This window comes from Lepidochelys kempii, chromosome 26 (genome assembly GCF_965140265.1).
Source record: "Lepidochelys kempii isolate rLepKem1 chromosome 26, rLepKem1.hap2, whole genome shotgun sequence".
NCBI classification, from domain to species: Eukaryota; Metazoa; Chordata; order Testudines; family Cheloniidae; genus Lepidochelys; species Lepidochelys kempii.
Window position 1 is genome coordinate 1,729,669 of NC_133281.1, and position 23,213 is coordinate 1,752,881.

Genomic DNA, 23,213 nt, shown 5'->3' on the forward strand with positions numbered 1-23,213 from the left:
CAGTAGATTGGAGGTATCCTATGAACTCCTTTTCACTTTGAGCAGATCCAATTTTTCTCTCACGCTAAGAATTCTCTATTAGCTCATGAAGCTTTAAAGATGGTTGTGCCAAATGGCTGTTGTTTGAGGCTAGTTGGTCACAATTAGAAAGATCATCAGTGAGTCTGAGGCATCAGCAGCTGCAGCTTCAAATTAAATTAAATGAATCTGGGTTCTTCTTTTCTCCAAAAACACAAAGTCTCTGCTTCTCCAGGCAACTGCTTCTCTGGCACAACAGAATCACCCCTGGTCCCACTTTTAAATCTTTGCAACGAGTGGACAATTTTCTGGTTTTTGCAAAGAGCTTCTGGAGCCAAACAGTTTAAGGCCAGCAGCAGATCTTGAATTCATGAAACCCTAGCTCTCCTGGGCTGCCCTGCTCAGCGGTGCCAACCCTTCTTTCCGATGGTTCTGGCTTGTGACGCTGCACAAGCTTTTATCACCCATGCAGGTGCCCTGAGCGTGTAAGAACTTCCAAACATTTGCTTTTGAGGCTGGCTCAAATGAGAGGCATCAGAAAGGTAGCGGGACTGCGCTGGTCCCCAGGGGAAATGCAACACACATTATCCCTCGTTGCACCTAGCAACTGGTCTAGGAGGCAGTTCCAGTCTCAGCCTTAGAGAAGGCTAAAAGTCCTGGCTCACTGCGACAGCGTGGGTGCCACCTACGAACTCTCCAGGACTGGTTGCCTAGTAATTGCATTTGCAAGGGATGCGAAATAGAAGTGGGGCAATCAATCAATAAGACATGTAGACAGTGATTCATTGCTCTGTGACCCCCTTCTGCCAACAACAATTACTACACCACCCCAGGAGCTGGGACTGAAACCTGAGCCTGCCCAACCCGGCTGCCCTGAGCGGGGGTGGGGTGGGGGCCAAAGCCCTGGCCGGGGCGGAAGGGGGGACAAGGTCAAAACCCAATGGCTTCAGAGCCAGGCGGGGGGCCTGTAACCTGAGCCCCGCCGACCAGGGCTGAAGCCCTCGGACTTCGGCCCTATGCAATGGGGCTTGGCTTTGGCCCCGGGCCCCAGCAAGTCTAACACCAGCCCCGAGACCCCATTAAAATGGGGTCACGACGCACAAATTGAGAACTGCTGATGTAGTGGGTAGAGCACCAGCTTGGATAATCCCCTTGTTCTGGATGGAACCATTTGGAAAATGTTTTTGGTTCCCATGACAAAGGTTGATGAAAATGATAGTTTTACTTTTTGCAGAAAATTTTCTTCACAAGATTTGAGTTTTTGAGCAAGAAACCAGTTTTCTTGTGGCTGAAACTGAAAAATATCCAAACCCCAATTTTTTTTGTTTTTTTACAAACCCCCTCTCTGCCCCCTAAAAATCACAGAGACATTTCCCATAGGAATTTCTATTCTGACAACAACACAAAAAAGCACCATTTTCACCACAAACATTTTTTGAACCAGAAATGTCGACGAGCTCTAATCCTATAGCATGAACTTCATCCACACACAATATTAAAGGGAGCTGTCAAAAGCTTTTTATAATAGGTGGGTTTTTTCTTCTGCCTTCTATTTTGTTTTGACTCCCCTTTAAAAGCTTTTTTAGTCCCATCTAATTGTTGGCCTCCTCGAGGTGGGGGGAGCTGATGTAAATGATGCCATAAGCAGTGTGTCTGGATCTGGGCTGATTTAGCCAAATTCAGACCTGGTCTGAGCGGATGCAACCCCACTGGCATCAGCAAATCTGGACCCAAGTTTCCTAGGGTGGGAGAATCTGAATTTGGCCCATGGGTGGGAGATCAGGGTGACAGCCGGAAAAGCAAACAACAGGAGAGTGTGGGAAGGTGCCAGGTAAAGCAATGCTCCCTCCCTGCACTGTTAGGTGAAATCAGCGTGTGTGGGGGTCTTATTGCAGTAACTAGCGCACATCACAAAAACCGTCCCAGCTGGGCCCCTTGCTGAGCCCCACTGGAGAGCACAAGGAGTGAATGGGCCACGGAAACCTCGCCCCTGGGTTCTGCTGCAGCAGAGCTGCGGCTCACTGGGTGGGCCATTTGTCACAGAGTTTAAGGCCAGCAGGGACCAGCAGATCACCTGGTCTGACCTGTTCACCATGGGCCACCAGCACTACCCAGCACCCGCACAATAACCGATGAAGTGAGCTGTAGCTCACGAAAGCTTATGGTCAAATAAATGGGTTAGTCTCTAAGGTGCCACAAGTCCTCCTTTTCTTTTTGCGAATACAGACTAACACGGCTGCTCCTCTGAAACCTGTCAAAATGAGACTGAGGTGTTACAGCCCACAGGGGACGAGACTGGATGCCACAGACAGAGAGCAGGAAGGACAGCGGTGCACCATACCAGTGCCTGGTGTACCCACTCCGCAATGGTAGGGGACTGATTAAATGTGATACAGCCCAATAACCCTGGCAAGTGACCCCAACCCCACATAGTGCAGAGGCTGGCAAAATAAACTCAAGCTCCCTGCCAAACTACTTTGGGGGGAAATTCCTCCCAGACCCTGTTTACGGCGATCAGTGAAACCCTGAGCATGTGAGCAAGAACCAGCCAAGCACCTGAGAGAGACAATGCTGGGTGCCCCCTTAGAGCCCTGCCCACCCTGTCCAGTGTCCCATCTCCAGCCACGACCATCACTGGGGCTTCAGAGGAAGGAGAGTAAAAAACCCACCCAGAGTTCGTTGGTGGGGGGAAAATGTCTTCCTGACCCCTGCGGGTGGCTGGTGTCAACACTTCCACTGCCATTAACTTGCCCTTATCTGTAGTTACAGCTGTCCCCATCACTAAAGAAGTTTGTGTGTGAGGACTTCACCTCCTCTTGTGGGTGTTTGCAGTCAGAGAGCATTTGCTTTTAAGCTGAATATGCATCATCTGTGCATTTATTCCTATTACTGTTCTTATTTATATTTTGCGGTAAATAATTTTCATTTCAAGTGAAATGAAAGCAAGTGGCCCTGTTACTGATCAGATGCCACAAATATCTGGGAGTGCAGCGAGGCTGTCCTCATGTGGGCTGACGTCAGAAAATGGGACTCTCATTAGGAAAGTCAGACAAGCTCTCACGCAATGCTCAGAGGTGCCTCAGAAGCCCTGGAGTGCGATATATTTCAATTAGGGGTCTCTGCACTTGGGCCGATGAGCTGGAAGTATTATTGCAAAGGGACTTGAATCTTGCATTAAATATATTCGCAACATCACAGCACATATGTTCAGGGTGGGAATCTCTGTTGAGATCTGGTCCCTTTGGACTGCAAAGGGGGAACCGCGGCCAATGGGAGCTTGGGGGGGGGCGTGTGTGGTGCCTGTGGGTGACAGCAGCATGCGGAGCCTCCTGGCCCCCCTGTCTAGGACCCAAACCTACTGGCTGCTTCCAGAGCACAGCACAGAGCTAGGACAGGTAGGAAACCTGCCTTAGCCCCATTGCGCTGCTGACCAGGAGCCGCCCGAAGTAAGCCCGTGCCCCAACTCTGAACCCCAACCCCCTGCCCCATCCCTGAGCCCCCCAAACCCGGAGCCCCCTTCTGCACCCCAAACCCCTCATCCCCAGCCCCACCCCAGAGCCCGCACCCCAAGCCAGAGCCCATACCTCCTCTTGCACCCCAACTCCCTGCCCCAGCCCAGTAAAAGTGAGTGAGGGTGGGGAAAAGAAGGCTGAGGGGAGATACGATTGCTGTCTATAAATATATCAGAGGGATAAATACCACGGAGGGAGAGGAATTATTTAAGCTCGGTACCAATGTGGATACAAGAACAAATGGATATAAACTGGCCATCAGAAAGTTTAGACTTGAAATTAGACGAAGGTTTCTAACCATCAGAGGAGTGAAGTTCTGGAACAGCCTTCCAAGGGGAGCAGTTAAGGCAAAAGACCTATCTGGCTTCAAGACTAAGCTTGATAAGTTTATGGAGGGGATGGTATGATGGGATCGCCTAATTTTTGGCAATTAATTGATCTTTGACTATTAGCGGTAAATATGCGCGATGGGATGTTAGATGGGATAGGATTTGAGTTACTACAGAGAATTCTTTCCTGGGTGTCTGGTTGGTGAGTCTTGCCCACATGCTCAAGGTTTAGCTGATCGCCATATTTGGGATCAGGAAGGAATTTTCTCCCAGGGCAGATTGGCAGAGGCCCTGGGAGTTTTTTGCCTTCCTCTGCAGAATGGGGCACAGGTTACTTTCTGGAGGATTCTCTGCACCTTGAAGTCTTTAAACCATGATTTGAGGACTTCAGTAACTCAGACATAGGTCAGGGGTTTGTTACAGGAGTGGGTGGGTGAGATTCTGTGGCCTGCCTTGTGCAGGAGGTCAGATTAGACGATCATAATGGTCCCTTCTGACCTTAAAGTCTATGAGTCTATGAGAGTGAGCCACAGAGGGAGGGGGAATGTAGTGAGCATGGGGTGGGGCCTCAGGGAAGGGGCGGGGCCAGGGTCTTCCATTTTGTGTGATTAGAAAGTTGGCAACCCTACGCCTGAGGCCCTGGGGCTCAGGCTTCAGCCCTGGGTTCCAGCAAGTCTAACGTCAGACCTGGTGACCCCATTAAAATGGGGTTGTGACCCACTTTGGGGTCCTGACCAGAGTTTAAGAAATCGCTGTACTAGTGGCACAGGGTCCATACAGACCCGCTGGCAGTGGGGTAAATGAGAGCCACCCCTTGGTTGCTCTGTCACCAGGGGCGGCGCGCAGACAAACTCTCAGCATCAGGAGCTGTGCCCAGTTCCTGCTCTGGTCAGTGCTGAGCAGAGCCCGGCTGCAGGGAATCCCTGTATCACGTGGCTGTGTTTTGCCTTTGCTGGCTGAGCTGCTGGGAAATCAGGTTCTTTTTGCTCTGAAGGTCCCCTGCCCCTGAGGGTGTAACAGCCTTGCACCAGCCACCTGCACAGGGAGGAATTTCATCTGCTGTTCCTGCTCAGCCCCACAGGAGTTCAGGGAGCAACCACCACGGGGGGCCTATAAATGATCAGATCCGGCTGCATTTATTATTTAGTGCCTGTGCATCTCATTTGCTATTCATCCCGCACAAGAGCCATTTGGCCACACGTAGCAGGAATGCATGTCAGGTGGTTTACGGTAATTCATATGTGGAAGTGGCTGGGGGATACGAGGCACTGGGTAAATGATCTTCATTAAACTCTGGGTGATTATTTCCTTCTTTAAAATGTATGTCTTGATGATCAGTGGAGCTAGAATGACAGCCCAGGGGACGGGTTAGCCACACAGTAACAGGGAAGGAGCATCTTCCTTACAAGCTTCTGCTCTGTTGCCCTGGCATGGCTCTCAGTGCTGACCTGGGGTGGCTGCTAGGGAAGTTATATCACATCAACCCTGAACTCCGCCCTTGGCTTCTCTAGCTCTTTGTATCCCCAGATATCAAAACACTGTGCAATGGAAAGTCAGCATCACTACCCACCTTTCACAAAATGGGAAGCAGGCCCAGGGCGGGAAAGGGACTTCTCCAAGTTCTCACAGCAGCTCAGTAGCCAAAGCTGGGAACAGAACCAAGGTTTTCTGACTATCCATTAGTCTGTGCTGCCTCTGATACAGTCAACGGGGCAGCTGCCCCATTAGGAACTCTACTGATACCCCTGCACTCATATCCCATTGGCCATCAAAGCACCACCCATGTGACACAGGGAGGGTAAAGGAAGATCATTGCTTTTTATTTCAAATACATTAGATGTTTAATTAAAATGTAATTCTGCTGCTCAGAAGAAGGGGACAATGGGGCTCAGGTGGCGATTGAAACATGCTGCAAATTCACCTGGAGCATTTCCCAGCAGCTTGATTCGGATTTCAGGAGTTGAGAGGTAGGGAGGTGCTAGCATTTAGGATTTCCATGATGTGGCATGCCATACCTCAAAATAGTGCCCTGCAACCCCCATATTCATCACTGGCATATGGTTGTGATGTTTCATACAAAGCGTGCCTGGCAAGGTACCATAGGAAACGTCATGATCTGCAGAAACTCATTGTTCTGTCAAAACATGGATATCATTAGCATGTATGAAGGGATGAGATTTTGCTAGATGGTTGTTATTGAAATATGTTGTGAGTCTGGAAGACACCCACTGCTAGCTCTCCAGTGACAACAAAGGAGGTGACCCACACCCAAATGGGCATTAATAGGCCATCACAAGCAATTGACCAGCAGGGGAATGTTAAACAAGAGATTTACAATTCTGTACGAAAGCTACGCAAGCATCACACAATGAAGATTGCTCTATTCTGTGACTCAGCAAGGCCCACCAGGACATGACTGGGCCAGTATCTTCCCTAGGACATGAATAGAGAGTATAAAATAAGGGATAGTGGCACCAGGAGACCATGTCTCTCCTCCCCCACCTACGCTGAAGGCTGGGAAGACAAAGACTTTGAACTAAGGAGACTGGTCCCAGGCTGAGAAGGAAGTTCAGCCTTGTATAAGAACTGTAACCTACCTGCAACATCCAGTGGGGTGAGCAGTGTAAAATGGAATGTTTCTGGGGTGCACAGCTGGGGACTGGGGGGATTTGCTGGTGTTTCCCTCTGTACAGTTCATGAGTGGCTTAGAGAGCATTCATGCAGCTCAGTCGGGTGTGTCTCTGCCTGCTGGTGGCTGAGTGATAATAGCACCTGGAGGAGTTTGATGCTTGTCTCTAGGAAAGCTTTGTGAGAGACAACCCAGGGTGGAGAGTTAAGGGGCACAGTGGTCCCACAGTCTCAGGTTGTACCCTGGGGATCCCATCACATGTTACCAAGAAAAAGTGTTTGATTTGTGACATGCACTACTCTGGTACCTGCTCTTCCTTTGGACTGCCTCCTAGTACACATCATTCTGGAATGATGGACAAGTCAATTGTTTGAGTCTTCTCTGGGGACATAAATATCCTACGATATGCTTTCTCCCTAACCGAACAGCGGGGCTTGAGCCAGAATAACTGTTATCTTGTCAACGAAAGGCTGATTCAACCTTATGGGTGGCATCTTTTCCCAGCTATGCATCCCCGTAACAGGCAAACCGGCGGAAAGTCCCCCCTCTCATTCTGAAGCACTGTATAATACGAAGTAGCAACTTCCACTGGAACAACAATGAGTCTCTAACACAACAGTCCTCAACCTTTTTCATACTAGGTCTTCATTTTCCATATTGGGAACTCCCCACCTGGGTCTCCTCTCTCATTCAGCTGGGATCGAGCCAGGGCCCACCTGCCATACAGCAGTCACAACTCTTGAGCTGCGAGATTCCACTCTAAAAGAACAGTCCATAATACCTAAACACTGATACGCCATCCTGGGTGAGGGAGCCTTTGTCAGGGCTATGTAGTCACATCTCATGTCGTAGATGTGCCTACATTTTTGAAAGTGCCCTGGCATTTTTGTGTGAGCACAATTTCTTGTTGCAAAATGCCCATTGTGCATGTGGGCTTGTGTACGTGAACATTTACTTCACACAACTCATTCACTCACACTTTGGTGCTGGCATTTTTTAAAATGCAGACCTTCAGTTAATGAAGCGGGGCCACCATGCCGTCTAATCTCCTGTGCTGGTGAGAACACTAGTGGCTGGTCTACACTATACTTATCATCACTCATGTTACGACAGCTCCTAGAAATCAACCTGGTTGGAGCCCAACTGTGCTAGGTGCTGTACAAACATATGATAAATGACAGTGTCTGCCCCAAGGTGCTTACAGTGCCAAAGACAAGACTTAGCAAGCGTACGAGTCCAGGGAGTGGGAGACAGAGTAGAACGAATGCACCAGTACTTGCCCGTTGCTATGACTGGCGAAGCAGCAATGGTGCTAGGCCAACAGGGGTGCTAAGATTTTCATTGTAGGCTCAGCCTGATGCTGCCGATTAATGATACAGGGAGCTAAGAAGCAGTTTGTGGACTGGCTGCACCTCCTGCTGTAGCAGCTAAATCTGCAATTTGCTCATGTTCTGGCTGCAAGCTTTGCTGGAAACGTGAATATCTATATTAGAATTAGAGACTGGAACGTCTCCAGGGAGGTCATTTCATTGCCCCTCCCACACACAAGGCCCGATTTTCCCTGTGCATCTGTGCAGATGTTAACAAGCGTTAAAGGGCTTGATTTTCAATACAAAAGGCGAAGGGCTGGAGCTGAGCTCTTGAGTAAGTGACACCGAGAAAGTCAAAGTTTCGTCTGGAATTCCTGCCTGAGATGAAAGCATTGGGCTCCCTGTACCAGGCTGATGCTAAGATGGGTGCATTGGTCATGGGCTATAAAGGCCACACACAAGATGCATCTATGGTGGGTCTCTCCTTGCTAGCATTCAGCTTGGAATTCATCATCAGGCTTGTCGGAAATGCTCAGTTCTCAGTGGCCTGATCAAAGGTCTTTTCTCTCTGAGTGGCACATGTGCAGAGACACCTGATGCCCAGGCCATGTTGTTTGAAAACTATCTTTTCCCTGGCAGTCTGGCAGCCCCACACCCACACAGTCATATGGTCACCTACCCTCTCGCGAGCATGCCCCCTCCTTCCTCCGTCTTTGATCCCAGCATATGAAAGAGTTCAAAGTGGCTTATGTTGCAAAAGGCTGTCTGGATAGCACAGGGCTAATCAAACCCGTCTTGCCGTGGTGGTTTTTAGTTGGAGAAGATTTATATCAAACAGCATTTAAAAACTGTGAAATTTGCAATAAAGGCCCCTTATAGACTTTTATGGATGAGCTTCGGACTCGAACATTTTTTTATGGCTTGCAGTGAACGCTGTCTAATAACTATTGCCAATGATTCAAACCCTAATGCCGTAGGAAATTGAATAACAGTTGCCGAGGGGAGGGAAGCACATAGCCCAGGGTTAGCAAATGTTTCCTTGGGGTTTAGAATTTGTCCAGGAAACATACAGTGGTTGAGTGGTCTTCAAGGATGAGTCAAAACTTTTGGCCAGGAAGAATAAGGTGGTACTGCTTTGATTTCCTGGACAAGGATGTCTGGAAGAATAAATAGGCCACATAGCTAAAGGCCCTCTTCAGTGCAGATATCACAGATCCCATTCTCCCTGATTTCACATACAGTCTGCCTGGGACTTAACTATCTTTAGAAATTTTGTAATATCTGCAAATCTTGCCACCTCACTGTTTACCCCTTTTTCCAGATCATTTATGAATATGTTGAATAGGACTAGTCCCAGTACAAACCCCTGGGGGACCCACTATTTACCTCTCTCCATTATAAAACTGACCATTTATTCCTACCTTTTGTTTCCTGTCTTTTAATCAGTTACCAAACCACGAGAGAACCTTTCCTCTTAGCCCATGTCTGCTTACTTTGCTTAAGAGCCTTTGGTGAGGGACCTTGTCAAAGGCTTTCTGAAAATCTAAGTCTTTTTTTTCTTCTTTGGCTATCCCTCGATGCGAGGATGATGTCTGCCAAGGGGGTTCACTGGTGAGTTTTTAAGTGGCTGAGGAGCCCAATTCTTGCCCTGCAGATTTTTCCACAGAAGTGACATGTGTAATCTTGGAGAAGACATAGTTGTTGGCTGGAGTATTGTGCCCTTTCTTTTCTCCTTTGTTGCATCTCTGTCTCATGAGTACGTCTGTTCTCCTCAAAGTGAGGTGTGGCTTGGTGTATGGTGTGGTGCCACCGTGTTCTGTTCCGCGCCGAGTCCTCCCCGTCTGTTGGATTGATGCCTCCCTTTTTAAGATGTACTTTCAATATGTCTTTGAAACACTTCCACTGCCCTCCGCGAGCCCTTCTTCCCTTACTTAATGGAGAGAAGAGTACTTGCTTTGGGAGGCGAGTGTCAGGCATATGTACACAGTGGCCAGCCCAGCAGAGTTGGTGTTTCATGACCTGTGCTTCTGTACTGCTGATGTTGGCTGCAGAGAGAACGCTGGTGTTAGTGTGTCTGGCTTCCCAGCTGATCCTGAGAATCCTCCTGAGGCAGCTCTGCTGGAACCACTCCAGCCACTTGAGATGACATCTGTAGGTTACCCAGGTCTCACACCCATAGAGAAGGGTGGGGATGACAACTGCCTTGTAAACCAAGATCTTGGTACTTGTTTGTAGATCCCTATCACTGAAGGCTTGTTTGAGTAGTCTTCCAAAAGATATGCTGGTGCAGCGGATATGGTATTCAATTTCTGTGTCAGGGCTGGCTGTTTGGGAGAGGTGGCTGCTAAGGTATGGGAAATGGTCCACATTTTCCAGGGGTTCTCCGCTGATGGTGATTTGTGGAGTATGAAGAGTAGTTTGTGCAGTTGAGGGCTGGTAGAGTACCTTGGTTTTCCCGATGTTGAGAGAGAGACCCAGGTTGTGATAGGTATCTGCAAAAAGATTTAGGGTGCTTTGCAGGTCGGCCTGTTTGTGTGCAAGAATGATACCGTCATCTGCATATGGACGGTCAGTGATGCCAAGCCTCGTGATCTTAGATTTTGTTTGGAGACATCGAAGATTGAAGAGTTGGCCATGCATATGATACTCAGTCCCGATTCCATCAGGAAGATGGTAGCGAATGAGAATCAGAGAATCTCTGAGAGATTCTCATGCTGCTATGGAGGTCCTGGACTTCAATCTCCTACCTAGTAGGCTAAATTGGGCCTCCAGGACCTCTCTCCTATCCTTCCCTACGTCATTGGTACCTACACGTACCACGACCCCTGGCTCCTCCCCACCACTACACATAAGTCTATCTAGATGTCTCGAGAGATCCGCAACCTCTGCACCAGGCAGGCTAGTCACCAGGTGGTTCTCCCCATCAAGCCTGACAATCTATGTTTCTAATGATTGAATCCCCTATAATTATTACCTGTCTTTTCCTAATAACTGGAGTTCCCTCCCCCAGAGAGGTATCTTCAGTGCAAGAGGATACCACGAGATAATCTGGAAGGAGGGTCCCAACTATGGGATCATTTCCCTCTACTCCAGTTGGATGTTCTCCTTCCCTGAGGCTTTCATCCTCCTCAACAGCACAGAGACTGTCAGACTGGGGGTGGGACCATTCTACTGCGTCCCGGAAAGTCTCATCTAGGTACCTCTCTGTCTCCCTCAGCTCCTCCAGCTCAGCTACGCTGGTCTCCAAAGCCCGTACCCGGTCTCTGAGGGCCAGGAGCTCCTTGCACCGAATGCACACATACACCACCTGTGCATAGGACAGGTAATCAGACATGCTGCCTTGGGTGCAATAAACTGGGTAGTCCCCACTCTGTTGCTGGACTTCTGCCTGCATTCTTTTTATACTCCTGAAGCTCGTTCCTTTGTTGTTGTTTTATTTTTATCAGGGGGTGTTTTGGGCTTTAACATTTAAAGAATGTTAAGTGTATCTCCCCCCCCACACACACACACACTCCCCGTCAAAACTCCCTCGCAAAACTCCCATTAGCCACTCCTGTTCGCCAGCCATGGTGCAAGTGAGTGGTGGACCAGGGCCAGCACGTGAGTGGAACAGATTCTCCATCTGCGGGGGAAGTGCACTGTGATAGGGAGAAATTAATGAGCTCTCTTGGCCTCAGAAAAGGAATCAAGGCTGCGAGGGAAGGGAGGAGGGGCTGATTTTCAAAGGCACAAATGGCACTTGAAAGTCAACAACAGTTAGAGCCATTTGTGCCTTTGAAAATCTACGCTGGAAAGTAGCCCGGACAGACGGCAATGTGCCTGGGTCCCACTGCAAGTCAGGGGGACTCAGTCACATGAGTCACTTAGGCCCTTTTGGAAGTTACCTGAGAGCCTTATGCTGCAGTCCCCCGGGGCTCCTTTGCACACGGCTCTGGAGCCAATGGGCCTGATTCTCCACTGCCCTGCACAAAACACTCCCCTTGTGACACATCACCTTTCCACCCTCTGCACAAGTGCAAACGATGAGACGGGATCTGAGGCCGTGGGGATCATCCCCTAACCCTTCCCCGTCCCGGCCTCACTGCAGTTTCCTGGCCGAATCTCTCCAGAGAAGGGGTCTGGTTGACAGAGGGTGAGGATGGGCCATTGACACTGGGCTCCCCTTGTACCCCTTGTGGTGGTCCCTTCATGTTGGTGTAGTGGAGCAGTGCAAGGGGGGCTTGCACTGTTGCTGCCCTGGCTGTCCTTATTCAGAGGATAAAGGGCTTCAGGACTGACAAGCTGCCCCAAGCATGGCTTCATATGTCATTTCCTATCGTCTGTGCTGCGGCCATGTCCTCCTCATCATAGCCTGGCTCTCGCCTTCACCCCAAGGCAGCCACATGCAGACGTTCCAGGCCTGTTGACAGCATGGCTTTGCCTTGATAAGCGCAGGCTTGCTGTGACTCTCCGGCTCTAGCCGGTTTGAATGTTGCTGCTGCCAAACGAAAGCTGAAGTGCGTTTTCCTCAGGACCAGCCAGGGTGCGGACTTCCCACCATTTCCTGCCATCTGGAATCAGGAACTAACACTTGAAAGCAGCGTCTGTGCGAGCTCGGCCCACAGTCAACTACTGCAGGCTTCAACCGCCATCCACGCAAGCCACGTCGCCCGCACGTCTACACAACAAACACCAACCCAGATGCACAATCTTATCTCTGGTATTGGCAGGTGCCAGTGCTCACAATGGGAATTGTGAACTCTTATTCCCAGGCCGGCTCTGACCCATTTGTGTCTACTGTTTGCTTGCTGATGTGGAATCTTCTTATCCTAATGGCAGGGGGGGCATTTGGTCTAGAAAAGGGAAACAGCTAACATTTGCCCCTGTGCAGAGGGGCTATCCCAAGGCCTGTACACTACTTGTGTCCCATCTAATCCCAATTTGGAGAGTTTAAATGGGACTTACATGGCGGAGACACCTCATTCTGCCCCTCAGAGGACTAACTGTTAAGGGGATGCAGAGGATTTCAAATATATCAAAGCAAGAATAGTCATGGAAGGTTTTATCTAACCCCCCCCTTTAACAACAACAGAAACAGTCCAGGTTCCTACTCACCAGTGCAGGTTATTGTTGCACCAAATCATCTGCCAGGACTGATTTTGTCTTAATTCCGCTGGAGGAAATTGAAAGGGGAAATGGTGAAGTTTGGCTGACTGGAGCAGTGTTTATGGAGACTCTGCCGCTCTAGTCCAATAGCTCATCCATCAGCCTCCACCTCCGAACTTCGCTTGGTTTCTCTTCAGACCAGTGTGCTGGGGTTCCTGGCAGGGAGGCCTTCAGGTTGCTTTCTGCAGACTTGTTGATAGTGTTTATTCTCTTCTGACCATTTGAAGATGACCTTGAAGGATTTTTTGGGGTGTTGCTTGCCTGGGCTTCATCCTACTTCAAGGGTTAGAGGATACTTATGGCGACTTTAGTGCTATTGTTCTGTGGCTGATCCACTTCCCAGCAGGAACCACCAGACTGGATCAGACTAGGGCTCCATCTTGTCCAGTAGCCTGGCTGTCACTGTGGCCAGTGCCAGCTGTTTCAGAGGCAGGTGCAAGAAATGCCACCGTAGTGATGATGGGATAACCTGCCCTCAGGGGACATTTCAGTGTAACCCCTAACGCAGGCTGATCAGACTGGATGCAATGCTGTCCTGGGATATCGTTACCACCCATCCTGCTCTCATATCTTGCAAAGCAACTTCCAGGCATTAACGTTATGGGGAGCTGGGTTAATATCCGGTTTGACGGGGCCCTGGCTTGGGCACTGCAAAGCAATTGGTCCTGATCTCATAAAATACTATTTAATAGCACTCTGGTGACAATCGTGGCGTTCCCTTTAGGCTCCCTTGACGAGGAGGTGGGGCTAACTCAGGGAGAACAGGGGTTTGAAAAGCCAGCTCCTAAGCAACCAGAGGAGCTAGCAAACAGGAGCAGCTAACAGGGGAGTTTGTGAGGGAGTTCAGAGAGGAAGCGTGACAGCCAGATACACCTAATAAACATTCTGTAAACTTAGGCCAAAAACAACCCCAAACCTAGCAAGAGTAAGAAGAATGCAGGCAGAGTCCAGCAGCAGTTTATTGCACTGAATGCAGCCTCTGTGATTACCTGCCTTGTGGGCAGGTGGCATATGTGTGCATTCGGTGCAAGCAGCTTATGGTCCTCATAGGCTCTTAGGCAAAGTAAGCAGTCCTGGGGCAAGAGGGAAGAACCTCTCATGGATCAGTAACTGGTTAAAAGGAAACAAAAGCTAGGAATAAATAGTCAGTTTTCAGAGAGGTAAATAGTGCAGTTCCCCAAGGATCTGTACTGGGACCAGTGCTGTTCAACATGTTCATAAATGATCTAAAAAAAGGGGTGGCAAAGTTTGCAGATGATACAAAATTATTCAAGATAGTTAAGTCCAAAGTTGTGAAGAGTTCCAAAGGGATTTTACAAAACTGGGTGACTGGGCAAGAAAATGGCAGAAGATATTCAATGTTGATAAATGCAAAGTAATGCACATTGGCAAACATAATCCCAACTATACATACAAAATGATGGGATCTAAATTAGCGGTTACCACTCAAGAAAGAGATCTGGGAGGCCATGTGGATAGTTCTCTGAAAACATCCACTCAATGTGCAGCATCAAAAAAGCGAACAGAATGTTGAGAACCATTTGGAAAAGGATAGACAATAAGACAGAAAATATCATGCCACTATATAAATACATGGTACGCTCACACCTTGAATACTGCACGTGGTTCTGGTTGCTCTGTCCCAAAAAAGATATATTAGAATTGGAAAAAGTACACAGAAGGGCAACAAAAATGATTAAGGGTATGGAACCGCTTCCCTATGAGGAGAGATGAAAAAGACTGGAACTCTTCAGCTTGGAAGAGAGATGACTGAAGGGGGCTATGATAGAGGTCTATAAAATCATAGATGATGTAGAGAAAGTAAGCGTTATTTACCCCTTCCCATAAGACAAGAACCAGGGGTCACTCAATGAAATTAATAGGCAGCAGGTTTAAAACAAACAGAAGGAAGTACTTCTTCACACACTGCACAGTCAAACCTGTGGAACTCATTGCCAGGGGATGTTGAGATGGCCAAAAGTATAACTGGGTTCAAAAAAGGATTAGATAAGTTAATGTAGAATAGCTCCATTAATGGCTATTAGCCAAGAAGGTCAGGGTTACAACCCCATGCTCTGAGTGTCCCTAAACTTTTGACTGCCAGAATCTGGAACTGGCTGACTCGGAATAGGATCACCCTACAAATTGCCTTATTCTGTTCATTCTCCCATCTGAAGACAAGATACTGGGCTAGATGGATCACTGGTCTGACCCAGTTTGGCCATTCTAATGCTCTTATGTTCCTTCACACAGTTGTCCTGTGATCTGGCAGAAGCAAATAAGTGTGCGTGAGTGTGTATGAGTGTGAGTGTGTGGTTTTTTGTTTTGATTCTTCTGATTTGAATGTCTGGGTCAGCGAGAACTCACACCCCATGTCCCCAGAGCACAAAGCATTTTCCCCAGGGCACGATTTAAATGGAAAGGGGAATAACTGTAGAGTCCCAGCCCACTTTCCAGGCCAGATTCTGATCTCAGATACAGCTACGTGCATCTGGACACGCTCCGTTGACTGCAGTGGAGTTACTGGGGAGTTACGCTGTTGGAACTGATGCCTGGCCTAGACTTAAAAGTTAGGTCGGCATAGCGAGGATGCACCCTTGAGTGCTGTAGTTAAGCCAGCCTAACCCTGGTGTCGACGTGCCTAGGTCGACAGCAGAATTCTTCTGTTGACCCTGCTCTGGGAGGCGGATTGTTTCATTCCACCTAAAGCCCCCTTCTGTCACTGTAGGAAGCTCTGCGCCAGGCGCTACAGCAGCATCGCTGCCCTGCTGTCACTGTGCCGCAGCGTAGACATGGCCGGGAGCAGACTGACCCGGTCTCGAAACAAACAGGGTTTAATGTCCGAGGCTGCGGGGCTGGTGCGGAGCGCAGAACGGCTGCTCCATTTGCTGCACAGTCACGGTGCTAAAGCACCTGAGGCCCGACCTACACTACAAAGTTATGCTGGCACAGCAATGTCAGAGGCGAGTGTGAAAAAATCCCCCCACCTAGGGCTGACAAAAACCTGTGTCCATGCAGGGATGCTGATTCTGGCAACTTAGCTAACCTTGGTATTACTACATCAACAGAAGAATTTCTGTTGCCACACACTGTGTCTCCCTCCACCAGGGAGCTATGCCTGCATAGCCCCTGTGGCCTGATTCTCCTCCTACCTTGTGTTGTCGTTTACACCCTGCAAAGTGGGTGTGAAATAAAATTAGTTAGTCCTTCCCACCCACTTTGCACAGCCGGAAATGACTGCACAAGGTGGAGGGCGATGCGGAATCAGAGGTCAAGTAGCTAACTGGCTGCTGGATACTGAACTTTGGTAGACTGAGTCTGAGAGTGCTGTACCCAGCCCCTTCCATGGTGTTCCATTCTCCCCTTCCCACACTGTGTTTTTTCACTCATTTGTGGGAACTTCATTGTCTCTCTCAGATGTCAAGGTTCTCAGAACAGACAATCTCTCGCTTTGACTAAAACAATTCCTTCCCAAGTATGCAGTGCTTTTCAGTTGTATTGAAGGAAAACAAGAGCCTGGGAGCTGTGTGTGTGTTGTATTTAATTAGACTGTCTCTGAAACTGTCTCTTTGGGGCCTTGGTGTAGCATGATTGTGGGGAACTTTATTAATGTTTCTCATTAGTTCCAGAGCCCCTTGATTTGCAGTGGAATCTTTCCCACTTTAAATGCTTCACTGAGAAAACAGAGTGACTGTAAATTTCAATAAGACTTGAATTTCTTTTAACTCCTGCTTCACAGGGGAACTTTGGGCCTGAAGGGAGCTGCTGTGACTTGTCTTGTGCTTTCAGGACTCCTCAGAGAAAATCCAAGTAAGTAAACTTTTTATTAAAACAATAAAGGTTCCCAGGGCTCTTCGAGGAGGATGAGGGACTGCACTCAGATCTGCTTTGACTTACATGTTCAGTTTGCCCAATTCTCCTGAAAACCATCAAGAAGGCTCAGCATTTGGGACAGCACATCATAGTTCTACTGCACATTGGTGTGTCAGAGGTGGATATTTCATGCCCTAAAACTACCCCCATTCCGTCTCCCAAGCAGGAATTTCCTGCCTATGAAACCCCAGTAGCTTATAGTCTCAAGGATTTTCCTAAGCAGCTGTGCTGGGGAGAGGGAAGTGAACTGGAGCTAACCCCCTGTTGACTAGTGACCAGGTTAGGGCCTCCATCCATACCATGATACGGAGACCAAGAGCCAAGCCAGACTGAAAATATGGCTTATAGAAATTTTACATAGGACTTTCCAATTAGGAACTTCACCCAGCCAGCGGGTGGATTATGGATATATCAGAGCATTAGAGGAACTCAGATACTATGTTAGTAGGGGTCATATAAGTACCTCAATGACAGATAGACAGACAGACAGACAGATATGACTGACCCCAGGACTGTCAATTTGGCACCTTTCAACAGCACAAAATTTATTTGTAAATAATGTAAGTTAAAAACCATTGCTAGTCTTTGTATGTTCCATCTCTTTTTGGTGCAATCTTTCTAACTAGTAAGTTACCGGGCTTGCATAGCAGACGCTTTCCTGCCAGTGCTTCAGTTTTCATTCTGTTAAGAATCAGCAAAGCATTTAGTCCTCATTACAGATGCCTGCCTGCCAAATTCTTTCCTTTACTATAAATCTTTTCCAGAATCGTGAGAGCCACAAATAAATACTGGTTGCAGGGAGATTTCTGCTTTTCCTTTTTACAGCCCTCGCACCGAACAATGGCTGGAATGGGAGTGAATGAAAAGACAAGTTAAAGATCCTGGAAGAGAAGAGGATAGACGGACCTGCGCTATGGGGAGCCCTAGCTCAGAACGGCCAAAGTGCAGACTGCAGGCATGGTTCTTCACTGCTTTGCACCCTGGCGCATTCAAAGGGAGTGCAGAGAAGATAAATGCCACCCTTCTGGTCTGGTAGTGCTTTCTGCTGGCTTTGCACTGGCATAAATGATTCCATGGGGTGCAGTGGAGAATCAGAGGCACTTTATATACCCCTAAATGACTATCTGAGGCCTTGTCTACACTTAATACTTAAATCTACCCCCTCCCCCCAGCACTGTGGCTATGCTGAACTCACCCCCAGTGTAGACGCAGCTAGGTGGATGGAAGACTGCTCCTGTCACCCAGCTACCGTCACCTGGGGAGGTGGTGTCCCTAGAGCGATGGAAAAACCCTTCCGTCACTGAAGGCCGCATCGACACTACGGGGTTATGCCGGTGCAGCTATACCCCCGTAGCTGTGCCGCCATCATCCCCGTACAGTAGACACGGCCTGAGGAGAAGAATCAAGCTCTCCGTGTCACAGCCTATGATGCTGCAGCTGAGTTGAGTGGCCAGGCCCCATCGCATGCTCCATGAGCTCTGCCTGCAACCTGCTCTATTTATTGCATTTTACACGCACCCCTTAGGCACCTGGCAAGATGCCACTGCAGCACCGCAGTCATGCAAAGCCTGGGGACCCTCTCCTAGCTGCTGACCCTGATGCAATAATCCTGCAGTCAGGAGGCCTGGCAAATATCCGTCCAAAAGCTCCAGCCTCCTCAGCAATACATGAGCTCAGAAGAGGTCTGTAAGAAGGAGAGCTGGGGGGGTGGGTTTTAGTCAGGTGGTTGTTATTATCAGTAGTTTTCATCATAATTCAAAACTGCTGCCACTTGCCAAAGTGCTTTCTGCAGCAGCCCATTATTAATAGCACATTGAAATGCAGCCGGGCTTTGCTTTTCCTGTCAGACCAGTACTTTTGCTGTCAATTTCTCCTCGCGGCCTGACAAAACTTTGGATTTCTCCTGTAGATTAGTCATGCTCTGACATTCCAGGACCTTAGCTGAGAAAGAAGAGTGGGGGTTTTGGTTTGCTTTGGTTTTAGCAGTTGTCCTAAGCTATGGCAAATCTGTGTTGTTGGCTGGAGAGACTGGGAGGCCAAACTTCCTGAAGCTGACCCTACAAAGTTCCACCCATGGCCAACCCCAGCTGAAGGCAGCCCACAGTTACACACCACGTGGCAGTAGCCGCTACTCCATGGTGATGGCTGTTACATGGAAGCAGCATCTGTGAGGACAGCTTTGAGGGAAGGCAAGTAGTTGATGGAACATAGGAATTGTCATAATGGGTCAGACATGAGGTCCATCTAAAGCAGTAAAAGGCTCTGACAGTGACTGCGGAGAAAGGGCAAGACACCCTGGAATTATGAGACAACCTGGCTCCAGGGGAAATTCCTTCCTGTGGATGGTGCATGGCCTCAAGCCGGAGGGTTGGTGCCCCCTCCCCTCTCTTTGTTATTTAATTATAATCCTTTGGATATTCCCATACCCATAGAAATGTCCAATCCTTTTCTGAGGCCACCAAGAAAGGTGAATGCATCTGAACAGAGGACAGGCAGCAACGCAGACTGACTGCCAATGGGTTGTGTGCAATACCCTGACAACAACAAGAAGTTGTGTTCTGGGTGGTTCCTACCACCACACCCTATTGGCTGCACTGAGTCGCAGACCGTTCGTCAGATGCTGGGCTGGGGGTGTCAGAAACACCTGCCTGTGCACATAGCTGGTGTAAACTGGCTTTGGGCAGCACCACTTCATTAACGTCAATGGAGCTATGACCATTTACACGAAACGCGGATCTGCCCCCGACTCTGCTAATGTGATGAGACGGCAAATATAGGGAAAGAACATTTTGGGTGCAAAGTGTAGTCTGGAGAGTCTGGCAAAGGCCTTTCAGTGGGGATCCGCCCACGCAATACACAGCTAAGTACAATCATAGATATTAGGGAAAACTTTCTAACTCCAAGGATAATTAAGCCCTGGAACATGTTACCCAGGGGGCATGTGCAATCCACCTCATTGGAGGTTTTAAGAACAGGTTAGACAGACACCTGTCAGGATGGTCTAGGGTTACAGGAGGTGCTGGACTAGATGACCTTCCAGCCCTACATTTTGAATCTTATTACACAAATACAGGGTCCCAAAGGACTTTACACACTGAAATTGATGCACGAAGGACCAGTGTAGTCAAAGAGCACTTCCCCCCTCCAATGAAACACAGCTCCCCTTGGGTAGAACAGCATATGGAAACACTGCACAAGGATAGCTTACTATGGGCTCAGCAGTGAGCCTGCCCCTGCAACCTCACGGGGAAATAACAAGGTGTAAAGATCCTCTTACTCCCTCAGGCAGGCTACCCGCTTTGGGCTGCCACTCCCCCAACCCATGCAAGTGGATGAGGAGCAAGTGCTCCCTTGGCCCTGCCCCCACAGCCGTGCTCGGCAGTGCTGCTGGCTGGTACAGTGGGCTTACTTCCCACACAGCCCAGAGGGAGGCAGAGACCAAACTGTGCAGCCTTTGCCAGGACCCTGGGGCAGTGCAGCTTTGCAATACTCCCTGCTCAGACTGGAGCACAGGGCACCTGGGTAGTCCTCTGGGATGGCTGTTTGGTAGCCGTGATTCACAGCACTGATTCATTTGTTTAATTCCTGAATTAACACAAGGTTTTTATATCAGACGCTCATCTCTCAAGCACCTGGGTGCCTGAAATCCATAAAAACAGGTGGTTACAAAACAAAAACTTTCAGGGGAAAGACTCAGTGTTAGAACCCTCCGTTCTATGTACCATGCTGAGCACTATTGTCTCACCATCTCCCCTGTCTGCTGTATCTGGCTGTTGTCTCTTGACTGAGACTGGAAGCTCTTTGGAGCAGGGGCTGTCGTTTTGTCCTGTGGATGGAGTCTGGGTCCATGAGTAGGACTCATGCTACGGGAGTAGAAATAATATCTATGTATCCTTCCCGTATTGATCTCTCCCTGCCTGGTGCTTTGCATTGGTGCTATTCCCTGCAGTACTCAGTAACAAACTCCTCCTGATCCTTAGGATTTCTAAAGGGCAGTTGCAGCTTCACCAAACAGACTGTACCTGGTTCCTGCAGCCTGCCTGTTGTACGTAAAGTCGACTGCTGGGCTCAGAAGGCAGCGATTCCCCACTGCCAGGAGAAGCAGGGAGTTGGGCTGATTTTGATGGCGAGGAGGTGGCACAGCTCTCCTCCTCTCCCCCTCCTTTAGTGAGCGTCTTTTCTCTGCAATGTGTAGCACTTTAAAACCCCTGTCCCGTTTTATTAAAAGCGCCACCTCCCCAGGCATGGAGGCCCAGTGCTGTCCAGCCAGCCAGCCAGCCCTCACTGATCTGCCATTTCCCTTTCCCTTATAAACAGCCGGTCAGATGAACAGGTTTGGATTTACGCAGAAGCAGGCAACTTCCTCACAGCATCCCGGCCTGGCAAAGCACACAGGACCATAGCAACGGGCTATGATGTCACACGTACCTCAAACGGTGATTTAATTACAGGGTCAGGTGGAAGGAACAGATGGACTGTGAACTGGAAAGTTCCTGTTTGAGCAGAAATGTATCTAATTATTTACACTAATGATGACAAAGGCTAAACGGATAAAGGAGCCTGCTGCAGGGGGCGGTGGATTTGCAGTGAATAACAGCCCCCACTCTCAGGTCTGCGAAGAAAAGGAAGGATTGTACCTTCAGACGTACTGAATGGACATTCCCTTTCCTCAGGTAGCAAGGTCCACAGATCCTACAGTGGGTCTTGCAGCCTGGGGACAGAACTTAGACCTGGCAACCACAGCTCAGCAGTCTCCCCCATTGATGAAAAGCTGCGATACCATCCATAGCTATGATGAAAACTGCATCCATCTAACTGAGTAAATCATGAATGGCCCGAATCCCCATTGCCTTACACACATTCGTTTACACCAGTGCAAAGTGAACATGTAAAATGCTACCAAAAACTTCCTAACTGTCAGGGGGGTTAAGCACTGGAATAAATTGCCTAGGGAGGCTGTGGAATCTCCATCATTGGAGGTTTTTAAGAACAAGTTAGACAAACACCTGTCAGGCATGATCTAGTTATTACATAGTCCTGCCTCGAATGCTGGGGACTGGACTAGATGACCTCTTGAGGTCCCTTCCACTCCTACAATTCCCCCAAATTTAACTATTTTAATCTCCAAAAATCTAGTTAGTGACTCTCTTCCTGTATTTACCTTTCTTCCTCTCTACAGTTGTGTCCCGATCATTCTAGGGCTGGTCCGACTCATATGGCCGTCTATAACAAACCTCTCATTGGCTGCAGTAGGAGCAAGGTTTCAGAACTGGTTGCTATCTCAAAGAACTTGCTGGCATAGAGAAACTAGTGAATCCGTGCAGAAACTTTCAGACTGTTACTACCATTCTGATTTGCACTCAGTTTGCACTGGTCTCTGGGGCTGCTGAGAAGTCAGCGACAAGGAAAGACTGTTCGTACTCAGTGTTCACGGTGCTCAGCTCCCTTGCAGCCCAGCACCAGGCAGAGAACAAAAGATTTAGCCCTCTCAACCCCTCTCTCAGCTGATGATGTTCTGGGCTTCCAGCTCTCTTCCAATGGCCCAATAGCTGGGCAGCACTGGGCCCGTGCAGGGAAGGGTGGATCTGCTGGAATTAAGGTAGAAACAGCCCCTCAGCTTTCAACTGTTGTTTCTCTAATGGTTTTAGTAGGAAGAAAATTACTGTACAAAAGGTTCCCCTTAAAGCACGTTCTATAACAGCTGCTGGCAGAATGGGGGCCATGGCTCAGCACTGCCAGTGAGATCTGGAGACAGCACACTCCATCTCTGCTTTCCCACTTAGTTCACTGCTGGCAGTTTCAAAAGGACTGCACTGGGAGCGAGGGCTGACTCCAGGGTTTCATAGAGTCCGGAGTTATGCAGGGGAAACACACTCCGGATGGTGAAGATGACACTCACTGGCCATTCCTATCTCTTTATGAAGGGTTTCATTTCAGGACTGTGCTTTAAACTTGGACAACAGTAAAGTACCACGGTATTCTCCCTGCTGCAGCCCCGCTTTATGGCCCACTTGATCAAAATCTTCTGAGATGCTACAACAGCAAGAATAACCCCCTGCTCAGCACTGAAATTAACACACTGCTAGTGCAAAGAGATGTGCAACAGTCTGGCTCAGGGAGGCAGATGGACCTGGATACTCAGCAAGAGTCCCCTCTGCTCAGCTGTCCTGGGAAGGAAATAACCAAGGATATTGAACCGACAGTCAGAGCTACGTCTTCAGCTAAACTTAACATTGAAAAGTTGTGTTTGAAGGGAAAAGATCAATTTGTGTAGGTCCCCAAATGCACCTTCTTTGAGGTCACCTGGTCCCACTTACCCAGTCCAACACTCCAGCTGTTCTCAGGGGAAGACACATTCAAACCCAGAAATTAACGGTGAAACCTGTCTTTTGCAGAA

The 23,213-nt window shown here is 48.7% G+C and overlaps 1 protein-coding gene across 2 annotated transcripts in view; it reads right to left on the reverse strand.

Moving 5' to 3' along the window:
• TACC1 (transforming acidic coiled-coil containing protein 1) overlaps positions 1 to 21,089 on the reverse strand; it is a 150,939-nt gene extending 129,850 nt beyond the window's left edge. Inside the window, exon 1 of one of the 2 annotated variants that reach the window (XM_073324732.1) lies at positions 20,839 to 21,089. In XM_073324732.1, coding sequence (XP_073180833.1) covers positions 20,839 to 21,062 — 224 coding nt within the window. In that variant the 5' untranslated portion in view covers positions 21,063 to 21,089. The remainder of the gene's footprint in view (positions 1 to 20,838) is intronic. The other variant, XM_073324730.1, reaches the window with a different exon arrangement.
• Between the last annotated feature and the right edge of the window lie 2,124 nt (positions 21,090 to 23,213).